Genomic DNA, 26,723 nt, shown 5'->3' with positions numbered 1-26,723 from the left:
CTGGCCTTTTACCCCAATCTTTCCTTTCACCCTCCACTTTTCTCACTGCACCTGCCCCTGCCCGTAGCAAACACGTATACACAGTACAGCTTCATTAATTCAGGCTGGCATATTCGCCAGAAGACAGGTTTCTGAAACCAGAAGGCAACACTTTTCAATTTTAATAAATAACTACAAATTTCACAGTTATATTACAAATTACACTCCAACAAGTCACATTTTGTTAGGAGGTCAAATGCAAGTCACTGTTGTAAAAAAGAAGGGAACTGCTGGAGGAATTTTGCAGGTGCAGTAACATCTGTGGAGGGAAATATTTCAGGGTGAAGATGCTGCATCAGGACTGAGAATGCAGAGGGTACATAGCCTGGGTAGAGAAGTGAGACCATAGGCTGAAGCTGAAGCTGAGGTTGCCAAGTGATCAGTGAGTCCAGGTGGGGAGAGAGGGGCGATAGATGGAAGGCTAGGAAATGCTTACTGGAGACATCAACGGGCCGCAGATTATTGAATCTGCTGAGAAAGTAAGGCAACAGGTAGAACCAGATGAGTGAGGGCTGCAGATGAGAATGCTGGAGGAGAAGAGATAGTGGTCTAAGTAGGGGATAGACAGGGACAGACGGGTAACTGGGGAAAGGAAGCTGGGGGTTAGAGGCATTGGAAAGAAGGGGTGTACAAAAGAACCAGGGTGGATTAAAAGGAGAGAGAAAGGTATAATTGTTATTGCTATAATTTCAACAATTTTAAGAAAAGAACTGCCTCTAAGTCTATTTTGAAAAGCCATAGGAAACTGACCATCTATTTCTGAAACTCCCCAGCATAATTTCCATCATTCACAGCTGGTTTTAAACTGTTGCCACTCCAAGAAAAGGTTAGAAGAATCTGAAATGAGTTCACAGTGTACCTTACAACATTAGAGGTTGGGAATGTCATGGAGAATGATTGTGGGTTATTCTTGCTGGGTCAGTAATACAATACATTAATAGAAGGAGATATAAAATAACTTTAAAAAGTTTATTGATTTGGGAGTGTTTAATGCTGATACTCGATGGCTAAATGTGGAAGTTAGGCATCCACTAATGGCCTTAAATTCTTGTATTCCCATCCTCAATGAAGGGAAAGGCTTCAATTGCTCATACTTCACTATCTATATACCCACGGATGCCTCCGGTTTGCAGCAAAACGAAAACAAAAGGTCAGAATAAAATTTCACACTTGAAAACAAAGGATTACAATCAGTTTTTTTTTAAGTGCAAAATCCCAAAAATAGTTTGAGCTCAGAAACTGATTTCTTCAGAAGAACCAGTGGACAATTAGAATGGAACTTCGTCCAGCACAGGTGCAACAGGAGAGTGTATAGCTTTAACAAGACTATGATTGGAAGCACACAAACAGAGCAGGAAATGCTGATTAAGATTGCAAAATCTCAATGGAACATGACTAATATCCAGATTCACTCTCTGTATCCCTGCCACTACCTCAGTAAACCAGTCATAGTAGAGCAGCTAAAGAAATTCCACAATTCTGGATTTAGTTGGGATTGTTCAAACTCTCAGTTGTTCTACACTTGTCCACAAACACTATTCGTTATTTCATTTCTAGATTTCATCACCTGAGACATCCAGCTTGGCACTTTGTGACATACAGTGCCCTTGTGAATTTTGATTTTGGATTATGGAGGGAACTAGAATTATGCAGACCTTGGATTGTCCATTGCTGGGCAATCTCAGGATAGTGTGCACTTCCAATCATGTTGCCAACTCAAGACACCCATAGTGCTAGTAGATTGGACTTGAATTCAAGTATGTGCCACTCTACCAGCCGAAGATCAATGAACCCAACCACATCTCAATCTCCAGCCCCAGCACCAAGCCCTCTGATGTGCAAACCTACCAAAGCCTCATTTGACTCCCATGAAAATGCAGGTCTCCTGATCAGTTCCAACTCTCCAGCTGCTCAACTGCCGGATTCTGTCCATTAACCTCATCCGAAAGCCTGGCCCACAGGATTGTGATCCCAGCACCACCAGACCTGCCTTTACCACTTTCATACCACAGCATAGGCCCAATCAGCCTTGCAGCCACTCAGTCCCTATTCCTGACTTCTGCAAGGAATACTAGGTGTCACGTTCTCCTTCGGGTGTAACGAAACGCCGAATTTAACGTCCGGATAAACCACAGTTAATAAGAACCAGATCGCAGTAAGATTAACCATTTACTGTTCACTCTTCACATTAACATATGGTGAAAACTGTTGATAAAACAATACAAGATTGATACAGTATTTGTTCCTTCCTTAATATCACATTTCAAGTGTAAATACTTGCAAAGGTGACTATAACTACATTACACTAAGGTGCAGTATACAGGGAGAGTTTACCTGCTCCATTCACTACTTTAAATACACTTCCATGCAAACTATCCGCGACTCTTTAATTAACGAAAGCATAAACATTATCTACCGACGTTACCTCTAACAGGATCACTATTAACATCTTAGTTCAATATATCGATTATCTATTAACTTACAGCGTTGCTCTCACTGTGATTTCTCATGCCTGCAAAACTGCTTGTGCTCAGGTGAGCCTCGTGGAAAGCCCCCACCCTCGCGCTAATTTTAAACCGGTGTTTTCCCACAAGACGCGGCGAAACCGGATGTGACGTCATCGCATGCCGATATATTTTACATGCAATGAATACACTTTAAACACTTCTAATTCTAACTAGAAAATACTATTGAATGAATTACTAAGCGAAAATATTATAAACTAAATAACTGTCGTAAAGACAGCACACTCCCCGCTTGACCTTCGTAAGGTCACAATGAGCAGAGTACAAAACTTAGTCTCTTAATCAGTCATTGGGTAGAAGTAGAATAACTTCTGTAACTGGCCTTTGGTAAATTTTCACATCGCCTTGGTCGGTAGTCTTCAATTCGATCTTCCTGACATGTCCATCCTCGCTGGGGAATGTAGCAGTGATTCTGGCCGTTGGCCAGCTGTTGCGGGTGGCTTGCTTGTCCCTGAGCAGGACTAAGTCTTCAACTTGAAGATTCCTGTGGGGTTCTGTCCACTTTTGTCTCTGTTGCAACAAAGGTAGATATTTTTGTCTCCAGCGGGACCAGAACTGATTTGCCAGAGCCTGGACTTGTCTCCATTGCTTTGTGTACAAATCCTTGTCTGAGAAGTCTCCTGGTGGAGGAGGTGCTCCTGCCTTCTGCGTAAGGAGCGTTGATGGCGAAAGTATAAAGGGGTTTTCTGGGTCAGAAGACACAGGTAGGAATGATTGTGCGTTTATAATGGCTGTGACCTCTGCCATTAGGGTGCACAGTACCTCGTGGGCCAATCGGGTGCGTTGCTGTATCTCAGGTTTCCTTTTCCAGGTTTTCCGTAAGGACGTGAACCGTTTGACTGCCTGCTCTTTGTTATCTGGTGAGCGCTGGCGTGGTTCTCTGATTGGCAATGGGGCAACCCCATTATTTGCTTCATCTCTGAAGACCTTGGTGTCTTTGGTTTTTAAAGAAATGGTATCTTGAGCTGATTGTGCAAGTTTGTTGTCATACTTCGTTAGAGCGAAGACTGACTGGCCCAGCGACTCGTCGCTTGCCTCGCGCTTGTTAACGCCTTGTTGTGCTTCCTTGATATACATGGAACTTGTGCAGGGTTGAAAAATCGAATGGCGGCCACTCTCTAGCACATTGGTCTTGAGTGTGTCGACCGTCGGTTTGTGTACGTCACCGAGACACACCTCTCCTATCACCACCCAGCCCAGATCCAGACGTTGCGCGAAGGGGGCGTTGAGTGGTCCATTGATCTGCTGCCTAACCTTGTGTACCTGGATAACATCTCTTCCTAATAGCAGGAGTATTTCCGCTTTCGGATCCAGTTCTGGGATGTGTTTGGCGATGTGGTGGAGATGCGGCTGGTGTAGCACCGCACTTGGTGTCGGGATCCCAGCGCGGTTATTCATGATTTCATTGCACTCTAAGAGCGGAGGGAGACAGATGACGACTTTACCATCCAGGGACTCGATCTGGATGCCTTCTGCCTTCCTTCCTTGGGTTTTCATGTTGCCTGAGCAAGTTTTGAGGTAGTATGGGAACCGCTCACTCTCAATGTTGAACAATTTAAAGAACTCTGGACTGACTAGTGAACGATTGCTCTGATCGTCCAGAATCACATAGGCTTTGATGGCCTTGTCTTTGGCTCCTTTAGGGTACACCTTAGTGAGGCAGATCTTGGAACAAGAACGACTTGACTGAGCTTGACCGCAAACTTCTGTACAGTTCGTGCTGACAGCTATTGACCTAGAGTGAGCCTCTCCCTCCCCGCCGTCCTGTTGTGGGGGTGAAGGAGCGCTCTCGGTTTGTGGTGACAGGTCGGGATGCATGGCCTCGACGTGATCTGGGCTGCCACATTCCGGACACTTCACGGCGATCGTACATTCTCTGGCGAGGTGAGAGGTTGAGGAACAGCATCTAAAACATATTCTTTTCTCCTTGAGAAGAGCCGTCCTCTCTTCAAGGGGTTTTTCCCTAAACATTCTGCATGCTTTCAGGGGGTGAGGTTTGTTATGCAATGGACAATACTTGCCAGGGTCGTTGTTAGTCGTAAGGGCTTCGGTCTTGAGCACTGACACGGGTTTATCAATGTTGAAAACATTCGAAACGGATCTGCCTGGCTTGGTGTAAATCGAACTGCTTCCTGGACCTACAAGGCTAGGGTCGTTTCGCCTCTTCGCCTCCTTGCACACAAACCTAGTGAGGAGCTCAAAGGGAGGAAATCGACCATCGTGGTCTTCCTTGTACTCTGAGGCAACAGTCAGCCACTTGTCCTGCAGCCCAAATGGAAGTTTGTCCACAATTGGTCTAATCCCGGATGGAGTATCTAGGAATACTAGACCAGCTGAATAGCCATCTTCTTTGGCTCCTTGGATCTCCATGAGTAAATCTCCGAATTCTCTTAACTTAAAGTGATCTTTGGCTGACACCTTAGGAAAGTTTCCCAGACGTCGATATAGCGCCGCTTCAATAATGTCGGGGGACCCATATCTCTCCCAAAGTCTCTCCCACGCTTCGCTTAAGGCTAGCTCAGGTTTGTTGATGTACACTGAACGCATGCGTCTCACCTGGTCGCGTGATTCTTTCCCCAGCCATTTCGCCATAAGGTCCAACCTTTGGGTTGCACTGAGCTGGACCCCGTCAATCACGTTGGTGAATGTGGAGAGCCAAGCACGGTAATTTTCGGGTTTATCGTCAAACTGGTACAGTCCCGAAGTGACGAGATCCCGTCGTGCTAAATACTGCAGCGTGGGATCGGCTGCAAGCGGCGTGCGGGCTGGAGAAGTACGTTGGCGCCCATATGACTGAGAACGCACGTTTCTCATGGAATTTGCCATCCTGGATTCAACCTCCGCGTCTCTTCGCATCGAACTTTGTAACTTTGGTGTCAAAGTATATCGGTTGTCAGCTCTTTCATTCTTGACTTCATCGCGGGGCCGCGAGGGTAAATTCTCTTCCTCGTAGCTGGGGAAGTTATCGAATAGGTATGGAGAGGGGAGACAAGCCTGCCTGTCTGCTTGATATTGTACATAGTCGCTCGTGCGTTCCAGTCTGGTCCTTTCCAAAGCAGAACTTGTTTCGGTCAGATCACGCGACCCTTCAGCTTCTTCTATGTACTCTGCTTCCACCCTGGCAGCTTCTCCTTCTCCTTCTAGCTGCAGCACATGCAACTCTGTCGATATTTTTGTCATTTCCAACTGGGTTTCGGCTTCTCTGGCGGCCTCTTCTCTTTGTCTGGCAGCCTCTTCTCTTTCTCTGGCAGCCTCTTCTCTTTGTCTGGCGGCCCTTTCGGCTTCTTTGGTGGCCAGTTTCATTTTCAAAACTGCCTCTTGTTTGGCGTAATGCAGTCGCACCTTGGCGGCTTCTGCCTTGGCTCTTGCCTGTGTGGACTTACTTGATGTCGTTCTACTGCCCTTGTCGCTGGGCGCCATCGACTTGATCCCGGATCGAGCTGACATTGCAGCACTTGGAACACCCGATAACGCCTGGGTGGGCTTACTTGATGTCGGTTTACTGCCCTTGTCGCTGGGCGGCGTCGACTTGATGCTGGATTGAGCTGACATTGCAGCACTTGAAACACCTGATAATGCCGCTTTTTCACTGTCACGTTCTCCTTCGGGTGTAACGAAACGCCGAATTTAACGTCCGGATAAACCACAGTTAATAAGAACCAGATCGCAGTAAGATTAACCATTTACTGTTCACTCTTCACATTAACATATGGTGAAAACTGTTGATAAAACAATACAAGATTGATACAGTATTTGTTCCTTCCTTAATATCACATTTCAAGTGTAAATACTTGCAAAGGTGACTATAACTACATTACACTAAGGTGCAGTATACAGGGAGAGTTTACCTGCTCCATTCACTACTTTAAATACACTTCCATGCAAACTATCCGCGACTCTTTAATTAACGAAAGCATAAACATTATCTACCGACGTTACCTCTAACAGGATCACTATTAACATCTTAGTTCAATATATCGATTATCTATTAACTTACAGCGTTGCTCTCACTGTGATTTCTCATGCCTGCAAAACTGCTTGTGCTCAGGTGAGCCTCGTGGAAAGCCCCCACCCTCGCGCTAATTTTAAACCGGTGTTTTCCCACAAGACGCGGCGAAACCGGATGTGACGTCATCGCATGCCGATATATTTTACATGCAATGAATACACTTTAAACACTTCTAATTCTAACTAGAAAATACTATTGAATGAATTACTAAGCGAAAATATTATAAACTAAATAACTGTCGTAAAGACAGCACACTAGGTGATATTTTTTTTTAGGTGAAAGCATGCACCAGGGTTTCGAGGCAACAGTCTTAAGTATTCTCTGTTTCCATTATTCATATTATTCTAAAGGGATAGTCTATTGGTTATGATAGTCTGAAGACCTTGAGTTAACTGAGAAAACTATTAAGATTGAACTGTTGTGACAATGGAATTTCCATTTATTTCACTAACAATGGCGGATTAAATTACTTAAACGTGATCTGTCAATATTTAGGTTCAGCTCTGCCTGATCCTTCCTCAAGGTTCTTCACAGACCTGCTACTAACTGAGTTTTCTGATGGGTCAGATTTTATCCTCAGGATACCACTTACTTAACACACATGAACAAAACTTGGTAGATATGCTACTTGCCAGAAACTGATGAAATACAATAAAGCATTACATGGTTCCATACTCTGATGAAAATCTATACTCAGAAGGGGATCTGCTCATCTTAAAAGATTTTAGCTGCTCCAGTTTATGAAGTTTAAGACAGTTTAAGGTTGTTTTGAATGCAAAGCTCCTTTCTGTAGAAAATTCCACATAGGTACTGGCAGCCAAGACGGGTTCAGAACCCTGAGAGCTGGCAGCCTTGCAGAGATAGTTCTATTACCTGATAGAGTGGAGCACCATAAATCCCATTCTGCATATAGTGACAACTGCCAACTATTAAAAGGACAACAGGTGAATTTCCTGCTCCTAAGTTCCCAGCCACAAGAATCCCACCTCGGACTAGTCAAAAAAAAACAATGAGGTGGTGTTTGTGGGTCTTTCAGAAATCTGATGGCTCAGAGGAAAAAACTGATTCTGAAACACTGAGTGTGGGTCTTCAGGCTCCTGTGTTTCTCTCCTGATGGTAGCAACGAGAAGAGGACATGACCTAGATGGTGACTGTCTATGATGATGATTGCTACTTTCTTGCAATACCGCTATTTGAAGACGTTCTTGATAGTGGGGTGGGTTGAGGCCTGCAATGGAGCTGGCTGAGTCTAGAAGTGTCTGCAGCCTCGTTCAATCCTGTGGCATTGGAAGTCTCTCCAACATACATCTATAGAAACTTGCGTGAGTCTTTGGTGACATACCAAACCTGGAATCCTAATGAAGTCAAGTCACTGGCATGCCTTCTTCATGGCTGCTTCAATGTATTGGGCACAGGATAGATCCTTCGAGAAGTTGGCACCCAGGAGCTAGAAGCTGTGCCCCATTCCACCATTCAATCTATCTCACTCCTGTATGCCTCCTCATTGCCATCTAAGATTTTACCAGCAACAGTGGTGTCATCTGTGATTTTATAGATGGCATTTGAGCTGTGCTCAGCCACACAGTCGTGAGTGGAGTGTAGAGAGAGTAGAACAGTGGGCTAAATGCATCGAGTCATGCCTGCGTTGACCGTCAGTGAGGATGAGATGTTGTCCCTGATTCATAATGACTATGGTCTCCTAATGGGGAAGTCAAGGATTCATTTGAATTTTGTTGATTAATAGGGAACAGTGTGTTATCATTGATAAACAGCAGCTTGACATATGTTTTACTGTTGTCTAGGTCCTCTATAACATAGATCCAGTAGACTATGCATCCACTGTAGACCTGTTGTGGCAGAAGGTACTGTTCCGAAACAATAAACAGTTACTGTCAGGGTAAAATTTATTTCAAGAGAATACAGATCTAAACCTGGATGTTTCCTCTGACTCAAATTGGGTGGTGGGGAGGTGACAGGTGGTGGGGAAGTGACCGAGGGGTTGAGGGTAAGAATTCACAGCTATAGGATACAGGGAAAAACATTTACGATTAAGATGAGGAGAAATTTATTTGTTTGGGTGGGGAGGGGTGAATTTGTGAGATCACCTGTAGAGGCCAAGGTGCTAAACCAGTTAGATAAGTTTTTAGAAATCGAAAGAGTATTGTAAGAAATCAGGAATGTAAAGGAATGAACAAGATTTTGGAGAAGTCAGTGGGTCAGGCAGCAACTGTGGAGGGAAAAGGACCATTGATGTTTCAGGTTAAGACCCCTAATCTGGGCCGTTTTTGTGATAGACGATCAGTCACGCTTGTATTTCTACTTTGTTTCCATGGCCCACCATGGGAGAGTCTTGCAAAAGTTCATTCGAATTTCCACAAGTCCAGTCCATAGCGAATGATTACCGATTTACAACCATCACCACATCCTTTCTTATTGTGGCCACTCTACCGCACCAGGTTATTAATGGCGACGGATTATTATTGAGGTACAGTGCAAAGCACTATAAAGCTTTCTGGCAGAGAAATCATCACAGGTGAGCCTACACTTTTTCCATTAGATGCATTCATGCGTTGGTCAGGTGGAGTTTTAATTTCTTTTCTCTCTGACTTACTGATCTGATCTAATACGGCCAGTTGCAGAATTTTTAACAATACCTTTGCTGAGATTGGATGACTAACTACAGCATTCAATATTGCAGAGGAGGCACATTAATCTCCCAAGGCATTGAAGGCAATTGATTGGAATGATCATTAAACTGGAACTAAGCAATGATCTAACATTATATTGGCCCGAAATGCCTCAAAACACATGGCATATTATGAATGTCTTTGAGGTGCTGTTCCTTTTGTTCTGGGAATGTGTGTAAGCACTTTTTTATGTGCAAAATGACCTCGAAAAATAACAATAAAGGGTTCTTTCAATGCTGCACCAACATATTAGCTGAGATCCCTGTGTCAATGTCTTTCAATGGGACATGAACCCATACAGTGGAGGTAAAGGAGCAGCTGACAGGCTAAACTAAAGTAAGAATACCATTTCGGAACCACCCTCCTTTGCACTTCTGATCTTTTCACCCCCTCCTTCAATAGAAAAAGCAAAATCAATCTTCTAACTGCACAAAAACCATACTTGTTGTATGTTCTACCTTTTGTCATTCCAGACAGAACCCTATTTGCAGAATATTCTATATTCCATTGCTATTTTGCCTTCTAGCTTCCTATTTACCATAACTCTGGGATTCAAACTTGTCTCCATTGAACCCCCATTATTGATTTCCCCTTTATTCCACATCATCCTCACACTTTCAACATCTTTTATTCACTCTATAATTGGGTTTGCCATTTCACACAGCCTTCTCAAGAAATACACTGTTAATGAAATAAATCTAACTGTAAGTAGATTTTCACACTTTGTGGTTGCTGTGGTTTCTGACAGCTTTGACTTCCTCAGTGTTGATATCAATAAAACACCGCCTGGAGAGAAAAAAATCATTTTCAGATCTTGCCTGATAATAGTCGACAGATATGGGTGCGGAAAAAGAGTTCTGCTGAAATGACTTTGAATTGAAGTTTATTGACAGAGAAGAACCACTAAGCCTGTAAGATTTGATTGTCTTCAAAACAAACACAACCAGCACAAGATCCAAACTAAATTCGATTAGCAATGCAAAATAAGGTTCCCTGGAAAGATTGGTACGAGTTGCTTATAACCTCAAAGTCTTATCATGCTGAATGGATTAACTAAAAAAAAGGTTGCCAACTCCCTTCCTTCAGATATCTGATCTCCTATCCCTAAAATCAGTGAGCTTTTGCATTGAATAATAAAACTGATGAAGAAAGAGCAGGAAGGTTCTAATCCTTGTCCACACTGTTTGCACCAGAGGCAGTGAAGCCATCAGCCTCAGCGAGGGATTCTTTTGCTAAGTCAGTCGGGACTCCCTATTAACAGCATGGTAAAGTCTATTTCTCTTGATCATTACATACTAACTTCCGTTGGAACTCTATACCCCTATAATCCTGGATCAGCCTGGCTGCACTGCCTCCTGCACAATTCATGTGAAGTTCATCCAGCGTTTGGGCTTTCCTAAATATTGAGGATCCAAACAAGCAGCTAGGTTGCTCCAGCTGTCTTTGTCTCCACAGGTTGCCTAGCAGTAGAACAGAAACTTACTGTGATCCCCTAGAAACTATGCTTGGGCATGTGGACTTGAGTGATCAGTTGCGATGGTATTCAATGCGCACGCAGGCAGCCTACTCTTGCTCCAATTCTCTTGTGTCTTCATATGTCAGATCAGACCTACTGCAGGAACAAGGCCATTCTTTTCCAATCAAATAAATGTGCTCTTTGAGGAAAACAGGCAAGTATAAAGGTACTTAGATTTTCTGAGATATATTGTTTTTGCTATAATATTTTAACATTTTGTAAGTTTGTTAAAATTATTTAAATCCTTATGACCACATTAAATAGCTTTACTAAATACATTATAATTGATTACTGCATGCTTCTGAATGTCAAAATGTCTTTTTTTTTAAAGCCATTTTGGGGAATGGCTTGCTCAGAAGCAAAGGCTTATTGGTAACACATCCTATAGGTACTTGGCCACACCAATGGTGCTGACCATCTACCAAGGGAAGCACCCATTGTAAGTTATCATCTGTCATTCTGGAATTGCGGGTTATGTGTGCCTCAATTTCATTATAAGGTGCTGGATGATGAATGACACGGAGTGTGCAGCGTTCTGCACTGAAGTACATCAGACAAAAAGGCAATTATAAAATCTACCAAAACTGTCATGCAGCTGGCTGGAAGGAAGGGAGCTGAAAGCTGCCACAGAAGTGGTTAAATTGGCAGAATAAGGAGACGTGTGAGACAACATATTTCACAAGGACAAACCTTGCGCCCAATAGGCAGTAAGCAAACTAAGATGTAGAGGATAGAGAAATAGAATGCATGCTTACAGAACCCTGAAGCAGCAAGACAGGTAGATATGGTTTATTTATCTCAGGTCACAACTTACGGACACCCATACATAAGAATGAACTTTCATAATATTATTAAATTCAAAAGCAGGAGATGCATATAAACATTCATTCCTACAAATGGCAGTACTAGTTTCTTCGCTCTCTGCTTTTTAAGAATAATTGCTCTTATCAGTAGATGTGATTTTGATTCCATTTGCTATAAGACTGTAGAGGAGTCAGTTACTATATTCGTAATTTTTGCTTATTTTCCAACTTAGGTACAAAATTGACTTATAGACATCTGCAAAAATGGAATCCTATTTGCTACTCAGGGATGGCCTGCCTATGTAATATTCTTCTAACTTGGCCAGTGCTGAAGTTATGCTAGGCTCTTTACAAGCACAATTTAAGCTGCTGCTACAAACTGTGTATTACATCTGCTGGGGATTCTGTGGTTCCCACTTTGGTCTCATTAGCTGCCTCAAGCCCATAAAACTGGAATGGAAGCAAATGAACTTTGCTCCTAAAGGACTTACTGAAATGAAGGTTTTGGACATCACAAAGCAAAGATGTGCCAGCAATTGCAAAGCTGAGGAGGATGTAACCTGTGTTGGAGAAATGGACTTATGGAGAGACTCAAGAGATTCTGCAGATGCTCAAAATCTTGAGTAACACACACAAAATTCTACAGGAACTCAGCAGGTCAGGCAGTATTGCTGGAGGTAAGTGAACAGTTGATATTTTGGGCAACAAAGGATCTCAGCCAAGATGTTGACTGTTTATTTCCCTATAGTGATGCTGCCTGACCTGCTAAGATCCTCCAGCAGTTTTGCATGTGTACAGAGAGAGACAAATTAGGCTGGAGATTTGTTCAGTTGTACACATCTGTACCTGACAAGCATGAAGAAAGACCTGGACCTCAATACCTTCTTGTGCAACTGGATCCTTGATTGCTTCACTTGCAGATCATAGTCACTTTAACTTGTCAATTACATCTCCTTCACAGTCTCCATCAGTATAGCTGCACCACAAGGCCGTGCACTTAGACCCCTGCTCTACTCGCTTTATGACTGTGAGGCTAAGTATGCCGTGGGCTGAATCAGCGGAAAGGAGGGAGATTGCAAATCTGGCTGAATGATGCCTCTACAGTTCCATTTAATATCAGAGAAATGTATGCAATGTGCATCCTGCGATTCTTGTTCTTCACAGATGTCTCAATCGATACCAGCAAAACCATAGAGCTGAATATTGACTACAGGAAGAGCAAAATTCCTCAAGCCAGTCCTTGTTTGGGGATCGAAGTGGAGAGTGTCAGCAACTTTAGGTTCCTCATCATCATCTCTTCAGAGGATCTGTCCTGGTTCCAGCACACAAGTGCCACTACAAGGAAGGCACAGCAGTATATCTACTTCCTTTAAAGTTTGCGCAGATTCGACATATCATCTGAAACTTTGACAACTCTATAGATTCGTGGTGGAAAATATACTAACTGGTTGCATCATGATGTGGTATGGGAACGAATGGAAAATCCTACAAAACGTAGTGGACACCATCCAGGCCATCACAGGTAAAGCCCTTCCCACCACTGAGACATTTACCAAGAGCATGCAGAGAATCCTTCAACGTTAGCAGATATAATAGTCAATGCCAGTCTCGAAAAAGTCCCGTGTTTCTGACGTCAATGACCTCTGTCTTCAGGCATGATCAAATCAATGGTACAAAAATGTTGAATATACTACTTGCTGCGCGTGGTGATGGTAGAATTGGTTGAAACAGGGCTTTGACGTGAATGCTTCTACCTTGAAGGCAGCATCGCCTTGTGGAAAGACCGGCTCGCCAGTCTGAAACAACCCCCAATGATGGAAATGCCTTAACAGACTTGGGACTGGTGTAGGTCGTTCAAAGGTGTCACTAAGCAAATGGGGATATATAACCATATACAACTTGTGAATGTAGAACTGAGCCACAAACTATGCAACATCTCCTGCAATGCCCATCACTAGAGGAACCCTGAACTGTTGCAGATCTTGCTGAATTCAACAACAAGGCGCAAGAAGGTGTCCAGTTCTGGCTGGGCCATGTATAGACTGTCTGCGGACACGATAACAGCACTGTCGCAGGAAGGCAGAATCTATCATCAAGGACCCCACTATATAGGCCATGCTCTCTTCTTGCTCCTGTCATCAGGAAGGACATACAGGAGCCTCAAGTCCCATTCCACCAGGTTCAGGAACAATTATTACCCCTCAACCATCAGGCTCTTGAACAAGCATGGATAACTTCACTCACCCCAACACTGAACTAATTCCACAACTTATGGACTCATTTTTAAGTACTTTACATCTCATGATCCCAATATTTTATTGCTTAATTAATTAATTATTATTATTTATTGTATTTGAACAGTTTGATGTCTTTTAGACATTGGTTGTTTGTGCACCTCTGTTGTGTTTGGTTTTTCATTGATCCTATTATGTTTCTTAGTACTTACTGTGGATGCCTGCAAGAAAACAAATCTTGTGGTAGCATATGCTGACATATTTGTCCTTTGATAATAAATTTGCTTTGAAAGTTGAACTTTTACATTTCTTTTGAAGAGAAGCTGATAAATAGATTTTCCTATAAAACTACATGACAGCGCACCTAAGAGAATTGATGAAGTTTTAAAGGCAAAGGGTAGTTACACCAAATATTGATGTGATTTAGTTTTTTTTAAACTGTTTACTGCATTTTATAGCTTCTTTGATATTTAGAAATGTTTCACTTCATTATTTTTGCAAGTATAATTGCTTTACAGACTTTTGCACAGCACTGTAAATATCCCACAGTGGGTTGAAGAAGGCAAGGCCATGTAATAGTTTGAAAGTAAGTATGAGCATTTTAGAAATGCACTGAGCTTAGAACATAACACCGTGTGCATAACACTTTTTGCCCACCACGTACGTGCCAACCATGATGCTAATTCAATCAATCCTCTCTCCTTGCACATGGACTTTATCCCTCCATTTCCTGCCTGCTCGTGTGCTTATTTAAATGCTTCTGCAACATTACAGATGTAAATACCTCCACCATTTCCCCTGGATTACTTAAGCGGAGAACTCTGTTGGGTGGATGTAACTCTGAACAATCTACTGGGAGTTCAAGCCTTTTCCAGTTTGAATGCCTTGAAGATTGCAGACCTTTGATGATAATGACATGCACGATAAAGCAAATGTTGCAGGAAATTGCACTTTTCTTTAAGTCTGCACAGTTTAGACTGTGGAATGTAACACTGGTGTTCTACAAGGAATTGGTTAGGCAGAATCAACAGTTTCTGTCCATTTGCAAAGAATCATCTTACTGTCACGTTGCAGAGAGACCAAGGAAATTATAAAGGGGAAATATGAATTGAGGAGACTAAAGGTTTTCAGAATGCAGAGGTGGATTCCCACGGTTCATTGACATCCAGTAACCTCTGCTGTAGAACGTAGAGGTTTTGCTGGCAGGTCTGTCGATGTTCAGGGTTGATTAATTTTCCAATATTCACACTATTTCAATTGGCTCAGTTGCTTCCAGTTTTAATTCCAGTGCAGCAAGGTGGCTGTTTCCAGGACTTAGAAACAAATTGCAATGAAAAATATAAATCAAACTGCTGGATGGAAATTCAGGTGGATGCTGAAGATTCTGTGACAAAGCTTAAAAACGAGCAGGTTCAGCAACAGCTCTTCCAACTACATATCACATTCCTGTTGTGAGGCTCTGCTGCAATGGGAAATGGCACCTGGATTTATCTAAATAATAACAGAAACTTTACAATGCTCTCTGCAATCATGAATCTATGAAATCTCTCTTGTAACAATATTTCAGTTGCGGTCAATGTCATCAACAGAGAAGAAAATTCTAAAAAATGCAAGAAATTCTCATAAAGAATGCAGAACAGGTTCTTCCATTGCCTCCTGTAGATAAGGGTGCTTTTTATGTTATGGACAAGGATTGCTTCCAGCACAAAGTTTCTAAACTGTCCTTCAACAGCATTTTGATATTTAAGTTACTCCCTTATTTATGTTTTCAGTGACTTTGGTTATAAATACTATTATTTTCTCTTGATTGGCAAACATTCCTAGCAACCATACTTTTCAACTCAATTACAACATATCAGAAAAGTCCAAAATTATGATAATAGGTTGATTCTTGACCATGCACCCCAGGCTCTCTCATAAGTTTGAAAAACAGTGACAAAAGAAAACTCCTCGAAGCATTGCAATGAAATTTCTTCACTATTGGGGTTATTTTATGATAGATTTAAGTAAGTGCAAATTAGTGGAGGGTAAAGAAAAGAGAATCAAATAAATACTTATGTGTTTTAATGGTGTGTAAATGAATGGATTGCTTCTCGTGGTTCAATTTTTAATGTTTTACCAAGCCACTGACCAGAAAGGTGCAAGTAAGTTGGTTTCATCCGAAGCCCTTGAATTACTAAAGGAAAATACAGTGAATGGTGGTGCTTCATACTGCAATCTACTGAAGATAAATGGAAAAGATATGTTTGAGCATGTTGAGTGAGCAAACATTGGGCCTTGTGGTAAAGCTCAGCATAATCAAATCATCTCAATCTAAATTGACATTGAAGAATGGAGGACAGAAAGAGTCTGTGGGAAGACTGGTGTTGGTGGCGCCTTTGCAATTCTGTGGAGTGTGTTTCAAAGTAGACAGGTTCAAAATGATGGATAATAAAGATTGAGATCTGATCTTCCTGTTGGATAAGATAGTAGACTAAGTTACATAGTAGATGATGGAGATTTTAATTCCCCAGGTATGGGAGAGTAATCCATTAATTCCAGGGAAGGGTTTAGGAGAGTTATCCTTCAAGTTTAAGAGAGCAATGTGCTTGGTCCAAAGAAGGCTGCACAGGAGTAATTGGTAGGGTCTGTGGAAGGGTACATGGAGAAAAGGACAAGGAAGTAATCCTCTAGGTTGAGGCAAATAATCTACCAGCGTCAAGAGAGGATCCCAGACCCATAGTTCAGGGCAGTAATTCCACGGTCCAGATTGATGATTCTACAATTGAAAATGGAGTGGCCCCAGTTCTTGAGCAGCTAGTGAACTTCCTAAGGTTGTAACTGGCCTTTTCTAGGTCCAGTTTCTAGATGGGGCTAGGGGTTCAATCTTCTACTGGGAGGCTCAGGATCTTCCCAATCGTGCGGGCAGCTGATCTTCCATTGAAAGAGTTAAAGAAAATTAGAAACATTCACAGCAATTAGTTGTATCTAAAGTAAATAAATTAAATCAGATGTAGTTCCCTTGCCAGTTATTTCTTCCTTCGCACTTCAATTGTCTGGATGCACTTGCGTCCTGGCTTGCTTAGCTTGGCACTGGCCCTGGGCAATGTTCCCGGGCTGGAAGCTGCATTGAACTGTTGGACAGTAGTTTATCAGAGCAGAACTCTGTACTGCCACCTCAGAGTACCAGGCTTCATAGGTCTCAATACCCCTTATGCAACGGTTCCTTGATCTCCTCACTTGCAGCCCACAGTCTGTTTGGATTGGCAACAACATCTCCTCTACAATCACCAAGGGCACAGGCACACCACATGGCTGTGTGCTTAGCCCCCTGCTCTAAGACCAAGTACAGCTCCAATGCCATGTTTAAGTTTGTCGATGACACAACTGCTGTTGGTGATGAACTAGCATAAAGGAGGGAGTCTGAAAATCTGGCTGAATGCTGCCACAACAACAACCTGCTGACTCAATGTCAGCAAAACCAAAGAGCTGATTATTGTCTACAGAAGGAGGAAATTGGAGGTCTATGAGCCAGTCCTCGTCAGGAGATCAGAGGTGGATAGGATCAGTAACTTTAAATTCTGTGAAGTTTTCGCTTCAGAGGATCTGTCCTGCGTCCAGCACGCAAGTGCCATTGCAAAGAAGGTATGGCAACACCTCTACTTTCTTTGAAGTTTGCAAAGATTTGACATGTTATCTAAAACTTTGACAAATTTCTGTAAGTCCACAGTGGAGAGGGTACTGACTGGTTGTGTCACGATCTAGTATGGAAACAGCTATAACCTAGAGTGGAAAAGTTGAGAAAAAGTTGTGGATACAGCCCAACCCATCACAGCTAAGCCCTCCCGACCACTCAGCACCTCTATAAGGAGCACTGTGATAGGAAATCTATCATCAAGGACTTCCACCATCCAGATCATGCTCTCTTCTCGCTGCTGCCACTGAGGAGGAGGTGCAGGAGCCCTAGGTCCCACACCACCAGATTCAGGAACAGTTATTACCCTTCAATCATAAGGCTCCTGAACCAGCAGGGATAAGTTTACTCACCCCAACATTGAACTGACATCCCAACCTATAGCCTCACTTTCAAGGACTCTACAACTGATGCACTCAGTATTATTTATTTGTTATTACTATTTTGTTTTTCATTTTGTATTTGCAAAATTTGTCACCTCCGCACATTGCGCATCTTTGTGTGTAGTTTTTCATTGATTCTACTGCATTTCTTTGTACCTACTGTGAATACCCATAAGAAAATGAATTTCATGGTATTATGTGTAACATAATGCACGTTGATAATAAACTTACTTTGTACATTGGCCACTGACATTGAAATGCTGCTGTATAAGGTGGCACGTACATGAAAGTCTTAACTTCTCTAATGATCAAAGGAATAATTTCCACACACATTGAAAATATAATCAAAGAGGTTTAACAAGTTTCTCTTATCTGCAAGACTGAAAACAAACACAAGCTACAATTTCAATATAAATCTGCTTAATTGCCACATTATATGACTAAAAAATTGCAGCAATTAAGAACCTTTGAGATACTTGCATCCCTGACATGAACCCTTTGAAATGGTAACTGATCGAACCTCTGGTCTTTGTGGAGAAATAACAGTAACATTCCTGTTATTTTTATTATTGCTATTCTTTTAAAATTATTATTTGTGTGGTTAATTACATATTTGGTGGCATTTCGCAGACAAATTCATCACCTTAATTGTAAGGAAGCCAAATAAAAAAAATCCAACTCCTTATGATTCAATTATCACTTAGTCAGTGCACAGTAATTTGTTGTATCTTGGCCACTTAGGGGCTTCTCTGGAAAAATGTGATAAGGTGTTATACAAATGCTGGTGAGTCTTTTACTTGAGTTCTTCAGGGAAATGCTGGTAAAACTTACTCCCAAATTCCTCTAGTGTATTTGGCTTTGAAACTGTGATCTTTCTAATTTAGTACACATCAGATAAGGTATTTAACATAAAAGAAAACTGTAATGAAAACACCCGAGGACAAAGTGGGACAAATCTTTGATTTTAGAGGTATGACTGGGAATCAGCCTGATGGGATTGTGTTTGCCAATAAGTACCCACTTACACTACAGCGACATACAGAATGCTTGGAGAATCTCAGTGGGTCAAGCAATATCCGTGGAAGGAAATGGATAGTCATCTACTTGGGCTGAAACCCTTCATCTGGTCCAGCTCAGATGCTTTCTTCAAGATGAAGGGTCTCAAACCAAAACATTGACTAACCATTTCTGTCCACGGACACTTCCTGTCCAGAGCTCCTCTAGCACCTTGTGTGTTGCCCCAGATTCCAGCCACTTATAGATTTTCTGCACTAATCCCATGTTCTATTATCCCTCCAGATTCCATTTACAAACTAGGGACCATTTGCAGCAGCCAATTCATTACCAGCCCATCCATTGTTGGGATGTGGGAGGTAACTCAGAGTCACAGAGAAAATGTGGAAACTCCACACAGTCAGCACCAGAGGTTGGCATCACACCTGGCTCACTGGAGTTGTAGGACAGTGACTTCAAAGCTGTATCACTCTGCTGCCCATTTTAATGGTTAATATTTCAGTTCTTGTTACTTTAACTAGGACGTGTTGTCATTTTCCTCCTTTCTTTTTAATTGGCCGTTGCTCAGAAGCACTGGCAGCTGCTTACCGCCTTGTCCAAAATGCCCATTCTTTATGTGTGACCTTGGCAGGCTATGCTGTTTTAATGCAATTGCAAAGAGCTGCTCCAATTGAAATGAAATGAGTTGAACTAACAGGAATTGTGGCTTTGCACTCTAGCTAAGTGATTGAAAAATAATTAGTGTTTTGTATCGGCAGAAACACAGTAATGGGCCAATTATCTGAATGATAATTACCAATGTCACAGCTGAGCAAGAACCACATTTAAATAAACTCAGTCATGATTTTTTAGTCCAAAACTGAAAATCAACCCTCTGTCCATACACCATCTCAGAGACTTTATATCAAAATAATCCCACAAGATAGTAAATTCTTAACACTTAGCATTATGAAGAATAGTTTAGTTGTTTTCCTTTTGGGTTTAGTGGGATGAAGAGTGAGGGTTACTGCGATCTCTTCACACCCACTGGCAGTTTTTTTGTGTCTGGCTGCAGTGAAATGCCAAATATTGATGCAGGAACAGTTTACAAATCAAACCTGTCAATCTCAGATTTGACACATTTCTTGGCTAGGTTTTCAGCCAAACAAATGGCATTCATTTTCACATCTGTATTCACCTCCAAAATGGACAGTGGAAACAAGGAAGATGAAGACAGAGGAAAACAAAAGATTCTGGATTCCTGCCATTCCCTGTCAGCAGCCCCATGCATGAGCTGAAAGAAAACAGATCCAAATGTCAGGGAAGGCCCTAGACATGTCAGTAAACCAGAATTAAGATGATATTTGTACATTCTCTCCAAATGATTTTGATGAAAAAGGATAATGCATTGTCCTCCGACCAGACACTTTTGCCCTAGACATGTCAGTAAACCAGAATTAAGATGATATTTGTTCATTCTCTCCAAAAGATTTTGATGAAAAAGGATAATGCACTGTCCTCCAACCAGACACTTTTTGACACATTAGATTTCTACAACTTACGGTTGCTATGCATTATCATAAAATTCTTAGTTCTGCATTACCAACAGTTCTCTCATCTCCACCATTTGCATTCAGTTATGACATTGCTTGTCTGCCCCCCAGTAACAGGTGCACAAGAATGATCCCAAGGTAGGCATTGTGAAGATTGGTCCTCGTCTTAAGTCCCTGCCATAATGTTCATCCACCAGTTACTGATCACCCCATCACCAAAACATTGCGAAGCTGAATCAGACTGTTTCAATTATGCTGACACACGAAACTGCAAATGCTGGAACTGGGAGCAGCAAGCTGCTGGAGGAACTCATCGAGCTGGGCAGCATCTGTGGGGGGAGAGGAGCTGTCGACATTTCAGGTTGAAACCCTGCACCAGTCTTGTTTGTTGATTCAATTATGTTACTGCATGTCACTTCATGGCAAGCTTCAGATATAATTCTCCATGATATCTTCAGCACTGGTGTCCCAAATGGCTGTGTCCTCAGCTTCTTACTATAATCCCTAAACCGACAAAACTGTGTGGTCAAATTCTGCTCTTACTCTATTTAGAAATTTGCAGATGACACCACTTTAGTGTGCCAGATCTTAAATAGTATAGAAAGGAGACAGAAAGTCTTGAGCTATGATATCATGATAACATCTTCCCCCTCAATGTCAGTAGAACAGAGGAGCTAGTTAATGATATCAAGAAATGGGGTGGATCAGTCAGAAGTGCTGATATGAGACCATGTTATTGGAATTGATGTATTATCACATGTACCTAGATACAATGAAAAATTAGTCCAATGCATTTCTTACTGACTTCTCACCTTAAACAGCAACTCATCCAAAACCACTGCTCACTCCTCAACTCGGCAAAGTCCTTGTACACCCATCACACATGGCTCTGATTTGTTGATCTATTGGTTAAGTAGTACTTCAGATTTTAAATTCTCACGGTCATTTTCAAATCCTTGCTTTCCACATCTGAAAGCCTTGCCACCACTGGATACTTAAGCAGTGACTCCATAATGAGCATAATGCATTCAGCTGCCAAGTTTCTAAGCTTTGAAGGTTCCTGCAGAAACTAATTTGTTAGCGTAGTTCAACTTTCCCCTTTGAGACCCTTCTTAAGACTGACCTCTTTGACCAACTATTTCATTATCTGCCCTAATAATTCTCTTCCAATGCTGCTGTCAAATTCAGATTGATAATTTCCCAGCAAAAACACTTTGGGGTGTTTCAATGTGGTAAAACTGCTGTGATGTTCAAAGAAGATCTGTATGACACAGCATGTATGACATTGTCCTTTGATTTCTGGGACACGGCTCAAAGCGAAATAAAAAACAATCTTTTTTTCTGATACGTACTTCAAAGGAGCCAATATGAAATGAGTTTGAAAACTTTTAATGAAGAACCAGCATTTGAGAGAAGTGAGGCAAGAACAGAAGACATTAGAGACTCATTGAAGACTTGCTTGAAGCCTCACTTAAATCAGTATAGTATCATCCAGTCTTGTCAAAACCGGGACCAGAGAGACAGGACAGCTCATCAGAAAGGAATTTTCCTGTAACACTGGAAGTGAGAAGGTGAAATGGAAGAATCACCTGCGTAAAAGAAATCAGAATTTCCTATCAAAATGGTTCTGGGAGGGTAGTGGCATTTGTCACATAGCAGCCAGCATTGTCATCAGCATGCATCCACCATGAACTCTGTTGTCACAGTTATTCTCCAGCATAAAGGAGAAAATACCAGCTTTAATTCAGTTCCTTCAAAGAAGTCACAGTGCAGATGAGGTTCAAGCTGAAGCGTGTTGCTAGGGCTGAATGAAGAGAGTTGTACATAACTGAGTTAACCCGGACACTGGCTGATGCTGACACTGACACGAAGTGATAGGAACACAAAGTGTTACATTCTTTAGCACTAACATGCCTCTTATATCTATAACAAAGTATTTAAAACAAAATAAATGGAGATTCCAACTCAGTTTACAAAATACCAGGGCTCGTGGCCCATAAGGCCACAATCATTTATTTTTTTGTTTCCTCACATAGCATCTTGGTAAAATTCTCTCGACACCACCTTTATTCAGATAACACAGATCTAAAGGAGATTAGTACTTTACAGACAGAGATATTGGCATTTCAATAAGTTAATTACAAATGGAAGATACACTATAGATGAAATATTTCAGAGTATGAAAAATATTAACAGCACTGACAAAAGTTTTTTTTGTAACTTCCATGAGGGGTTCAAATTTCAGGAATGAAAATTTGAAATTTATGTATAACATGAGCTGAAAGTTTTATATGAAGGAAGATATGAAAGATAGCCCACTGAAGTGGGAAACATCAATACCTTTGTCAGACAGATGAATTTCTGAAGAAAGACATGATTAACAATGAAAGAATGGTTTGGTGGGGTTATTTTGTCAAAAAGTGATAGCCATGTCCAGCTGAAGATTATTTTCCCTTCCTTTGCATTAAAGTTATATTAAAATTTTCTATTTTTAAATTCCATTTTCTTTCCATTGTCATTTTCTCTTGATTTAAACGTTGGATTGCAAAAAGGTCATGACAGATGTCACTTTCTTGGGTCTGCTTTGTTTTGAAATACAAGTTCAGCAGATTTACTTCAATACTGCAGCAGTAAAAATAAATTTAATGACATTTCTCACATTGATGAGTATAAAAAAGGTGAAGAGAAGACATTTTCCCATTTATAAGAATCTATATAAAATGTATTCAATGGTCTCGTGAGGCAGATGCTCACATTTTGCTTGTGACTCTGATCACTTGACATAGGACATATTTTGAATTATCCTTCATCACCAAAACAATCACCAAGCTTGAAAGGAATTACCAAGTACATGTTTTTAAAAACAAAAAAATAAATCCTGTGAGCATATTTCTGATACAAAGTGCACATTAAGAAACGACAGCACTCTTCTAGCTTGGAAAATTCATTCAAACAGTAAGAGCTAAATATGTAATAATTTTTTTTCTGTTTTGTTTCAGCACCAATGAAACAATTACCTTCTACTGGACATGCACTAGTGATACATAAATATGTAATTAAACAGCTGCAATACAAGTCTATGCTTGTATGTCACTTTTAATGAAGTCTTTACTCCAAAGTGCATCATTAAACAAAATTCCACATGCAAACCTTTTGAGACTGAAGGCCCAGTTTGGGAGTTTTAATTGTGCGTGATGGGGAGGACAATGGAGTTGAAGTCATGGTCATTCAATGCTGGAAAAATCATATTTAGGGAAACACAATAGGTCAGAATGGAGGAAGTATGTGGAGGACTGAAGAGCTAGAGGATGTTACAGAGGTATGGAGTATTCAGGCCACAGGCAAGTTTGTAAACATTTAGAACTTTGAAACGGAGGTATTGCTTTAACTGATCTTGCTTTAACCCCAAAAATTCAAGGCAAATTCAGCAAGACAAAATATTGTACTGATATTTTAATGGGGCTATACACATGATGATGACTAATAATACTATCAAGAACTATGAAAGCAAGCTGTGCTGTAGGCCTCTAAGGATTGGAATTCAACTACCTTATTTCTCTTGTTATTGCTAATCACTATTGTGCAATCTGCCCTCTCATCGTGCTTTCGTATACTAAAAATAACCTCACTTTAAAACACTGACTCTTGAATTAAAGATTTTTGCCTGGATGAAAATTACATAATCCGTTTTTGTTTAATTCAAAAATTAGCTACACAAAATTGAATTCAGCAAAGTTAGTCCACCAAATCTGTCTGAGGTCCTGGAGAGAATTTCAGGTCAAGAGCTGATACATCAACCTTAAATAGGTGGGTTTCAGACTTATGCTAACACCACAAAACACAAATCACACTACACATAGCTTTGTCTCCCAGAAGGCTTTAATGGCAAAGTATGCCCAGTATGGATTGATATTAAAAACACTGGTGCATGAAGTATGGCAGTCTGATTTACCATAGTCTGTAGTGAGGAAGGTACAGAAAGTAAGTGCTCTTTGCAGAGAAAATTCTAAAGATGGCCTACCTAATCTCAAGAGGTGAACTGGTGACTGATGAAGTTCGTTACACTGACGGGATCTGAGAAGTGTACGTTCAGGCAGAGCTGGACATCATCCTGGAGAAGACAGAAGGGTAATGCAAATTAATCACTGTTCTATTAGAAAATGTCATGCTGCTATCAAGTTTATTAATTTCTGCAAAGCATAAATTAGGTCAAAGTTAATTAATAATATTCAAATCAAAATAACACTCTATGGTTAAAGGAAAAAAATTCCTAGCCTGTCCAACCTCTCTCCCTAGAACTCAATCTTTCAAGTCCTGGCAACATCCATATAAATCTTTTCTGCAGTATTGTGGTGAAAGTAAGTGAAACTATGTATTTGTTTCTTAAATACTCCAATATTATTTATTCCAGGATTACTCACAGTAATATGCCCAGCATTAATCACTAATTTCTGGTCACTTCAGTCATTATCAAAACTAGTCCTGGAAAGTTGGCCGACTTCACAGTGAAGTACCAGGCTTATAGCCTCAGAAGTCTCCAAGTTTGGTTCCCAATGGCAGCTGATGTTACTTGCAGAAACCACTCGGGTCACACAATTGCCCCCAGTGACCTGCCTTCATATTGAGCAAATGTTAGCTCCTGTTCCTGACCTTTTCGCCCAGAGCGTTTTTTTGAGATTGGAATAAATTACCTGAGATTGTGGTGAAGGCAAACACTCTCACAACATTTACCTGGGCTGAACATTTGAATCAACCAGGCATGGAAGAACAAGGGCTGGTAACTGGGATATGTATATATGGTACTTGATGGTTAGCATGCACCTGGTGGACAACAGGCCCTCTTTCTGAGCTGTACAACTACATGATTCAAGATGACTGTTCCCTGCTGGAATTAAGATAGTGGGATAGGATTGTGTAGGGATGGTTTCAGCCTTGGCCTAGTTTACTATAATCAGAATGATACCAAGACCAGCCTCTCAGTTTCAGAATGGTTTCAGCTTTAAAAGATTAACCCCACAAACACAAACTCTTTGTAAATGAAACTCAGATCTCCGGAGGAGGAGTAGGGACTCAGATTAAAATAAAGGGGAAACTCAGGGCATCAAATTGCAGTCCAGAGGAAACAAGATTCATGAGCTTGTGTGAGTGACCATCACACGTGTTGTCTGATGCAGGAAGTGAGCTACTACCACACTGCACACAGCCAGTTCTAACTGCCAATCTCCTTTGTGTCCCATACCAATTGAAGCCAGTTTGCTTTAAATAAACCCAGCCTGCTCCTTAAAAGCTACAATGTGGTTGCTTTGATCTGGAGAGTCTGACCTGAAGGAGATTAATGACTGGGGGATGCTTCTGACTTGCCTAGGAGAGATTTTGTGGAAAGGATTGAGGGAAGAAGAGAAATGATGCATTTTTGAGGTATCAGAAGACACTTGCAACACCCCCCCCCCAAAGGCAGTGGACCAGATAGCCGCAACAGTCAGGTGCCATGAATCAAGCACTGAGGACCTGGTGCAATACTTCAATGCTTCAATGTTCACACATAGGAGGCCAGCGAATTCCTCTTCAAATTTCACAACACATCAACTACATCTCTTGCCCCAGGTACTGCATGACACATTCATCATGCACCATCAACAAGGCTGATTGGGTTTCATAACTATTATTCACAGAATCGCTTCACCTACACAGACACTGTTGCAAATCTCAGGCGGCTTGCTTGCTACGTACACTGCCAAACCACTCGACCACAAAAGGAACATCATTCAAAAATATTGCTTGAATTTCACTGATTCATTTCCATCTCTGTTGCAGGTTAAGGATAATCAAAGCATAATCATAGGAAGCTAGAGTCAACCAGCAGTGTGAGATCCATCTGCTTGTCACTCCTGCTGTGGGAGATGTTGATCAGGATACACTAATCCCTGAGCCTTCCCTTCATTCTGTTGATGTGCATTTAGCCCTCCTTGGGATCTCACTGTTGAAATCATTGCCCCATCTGCCATTCGTGTTAATTCTATCTCTTAATCCAAGAGCATTCTTACTCCGAGGTTGACCTTTGGTTTCATTTTGATTGGACGAACTAGGCAAAGGCTGAACCCATTTGTTCACCACTCCCACCCCACCATCTCAACTTCAGTAGGAACGAACTGTCATGAGTATCGTCCTCCTCACCCCTACAGTCCCTTCATTCCGCAATCTCATCCTCTCATCTCAGAGGGTGCAAGTACAAACTCCTACTTTGATCAACTATCTCCACACGCAACTCTGCCTCTTTCCAGAACCCAGCACTCAGTCCTTCTCCTTTG

At 41.5% G+C, this 26,723-nt stretch overlaps 2 protein-coding genes across 10 annotated transcripts in view; both read right to left on the bottom strand.

The window, feature by feature from the left end:
* The window catches only part of sema6bb (sema domain, transmembrane domain (TM), and cytoplasmic domain, (semaphorin) 6Bb), a 617,098-nt gene that overhangs the window by 397,366 nt on the left and 193,009 nt on the right, over positions 1-26,723 (bottom strand). For 6 of the 9 annotated variants that reach the window (XM_059991590.1, XM_059991589.1, XM_059991592.1 and 3 more), the window contains one exon: positions 24,437-24,526. The exons of the other annotated variants lie outside the window; for them this stretch is intronic. The gene's annotated coding sequence lies outside the window, so the exon portion shown is untranslated. The remainder of the gene's footprint in view (positions 1-24,436; positions 24,527-26,723) is intronic. 9 annotated transcript variants of the gene reach the window in all.
* Positions 2,137-6,818, bottom strand: LOC132406225 (uncharacterized). Its single transcript, XM_059991573.1, has 2 exons — positions 6,562-6,818; positions 2,137-6,283 (listed from the first exon to the last, which is right to left on the bottom strand). Exon 2 carries the CDS (start codon positions 6,114-6,116, stop codon positions 2,847-2,849), a length of 3,270 nt encoding a protein of 1,089 aa, XP_059847556.1. The 5' UTR covers positions 6,117-6,283; positions 6,562-6,818; the 3' UTR covers positions 2,137-2,846.

Source organism: Hypanus sabinus, chromosome 16, assembly GCF_030144855.1.
Source record: "Hypanus sabinus isolate sHypSab1 chromosome 16, sHypSab1.hap1, whole genome shotgun sequence".
NCBI classification, from domain to species: Eukaryota; Metazoa; Chordata; class Chondrichthyes; order Myliobatiformes; family Dasyatidae; genus Hypanus; species Hypanus sabinus.
This window is presented reverse-complemented; position numbering and strand designations above follow the sequence as displayed.

Excerpts from the sequence above, each read along its gene's own strand:
- LOC132406225 (XM_059991573.1), bottom strand. The coding sequence starts at position 6,116 with ATGTCAGCTCAATCCAGCATCAAGTCGACGCCGCCCAGCGACAAGGGC.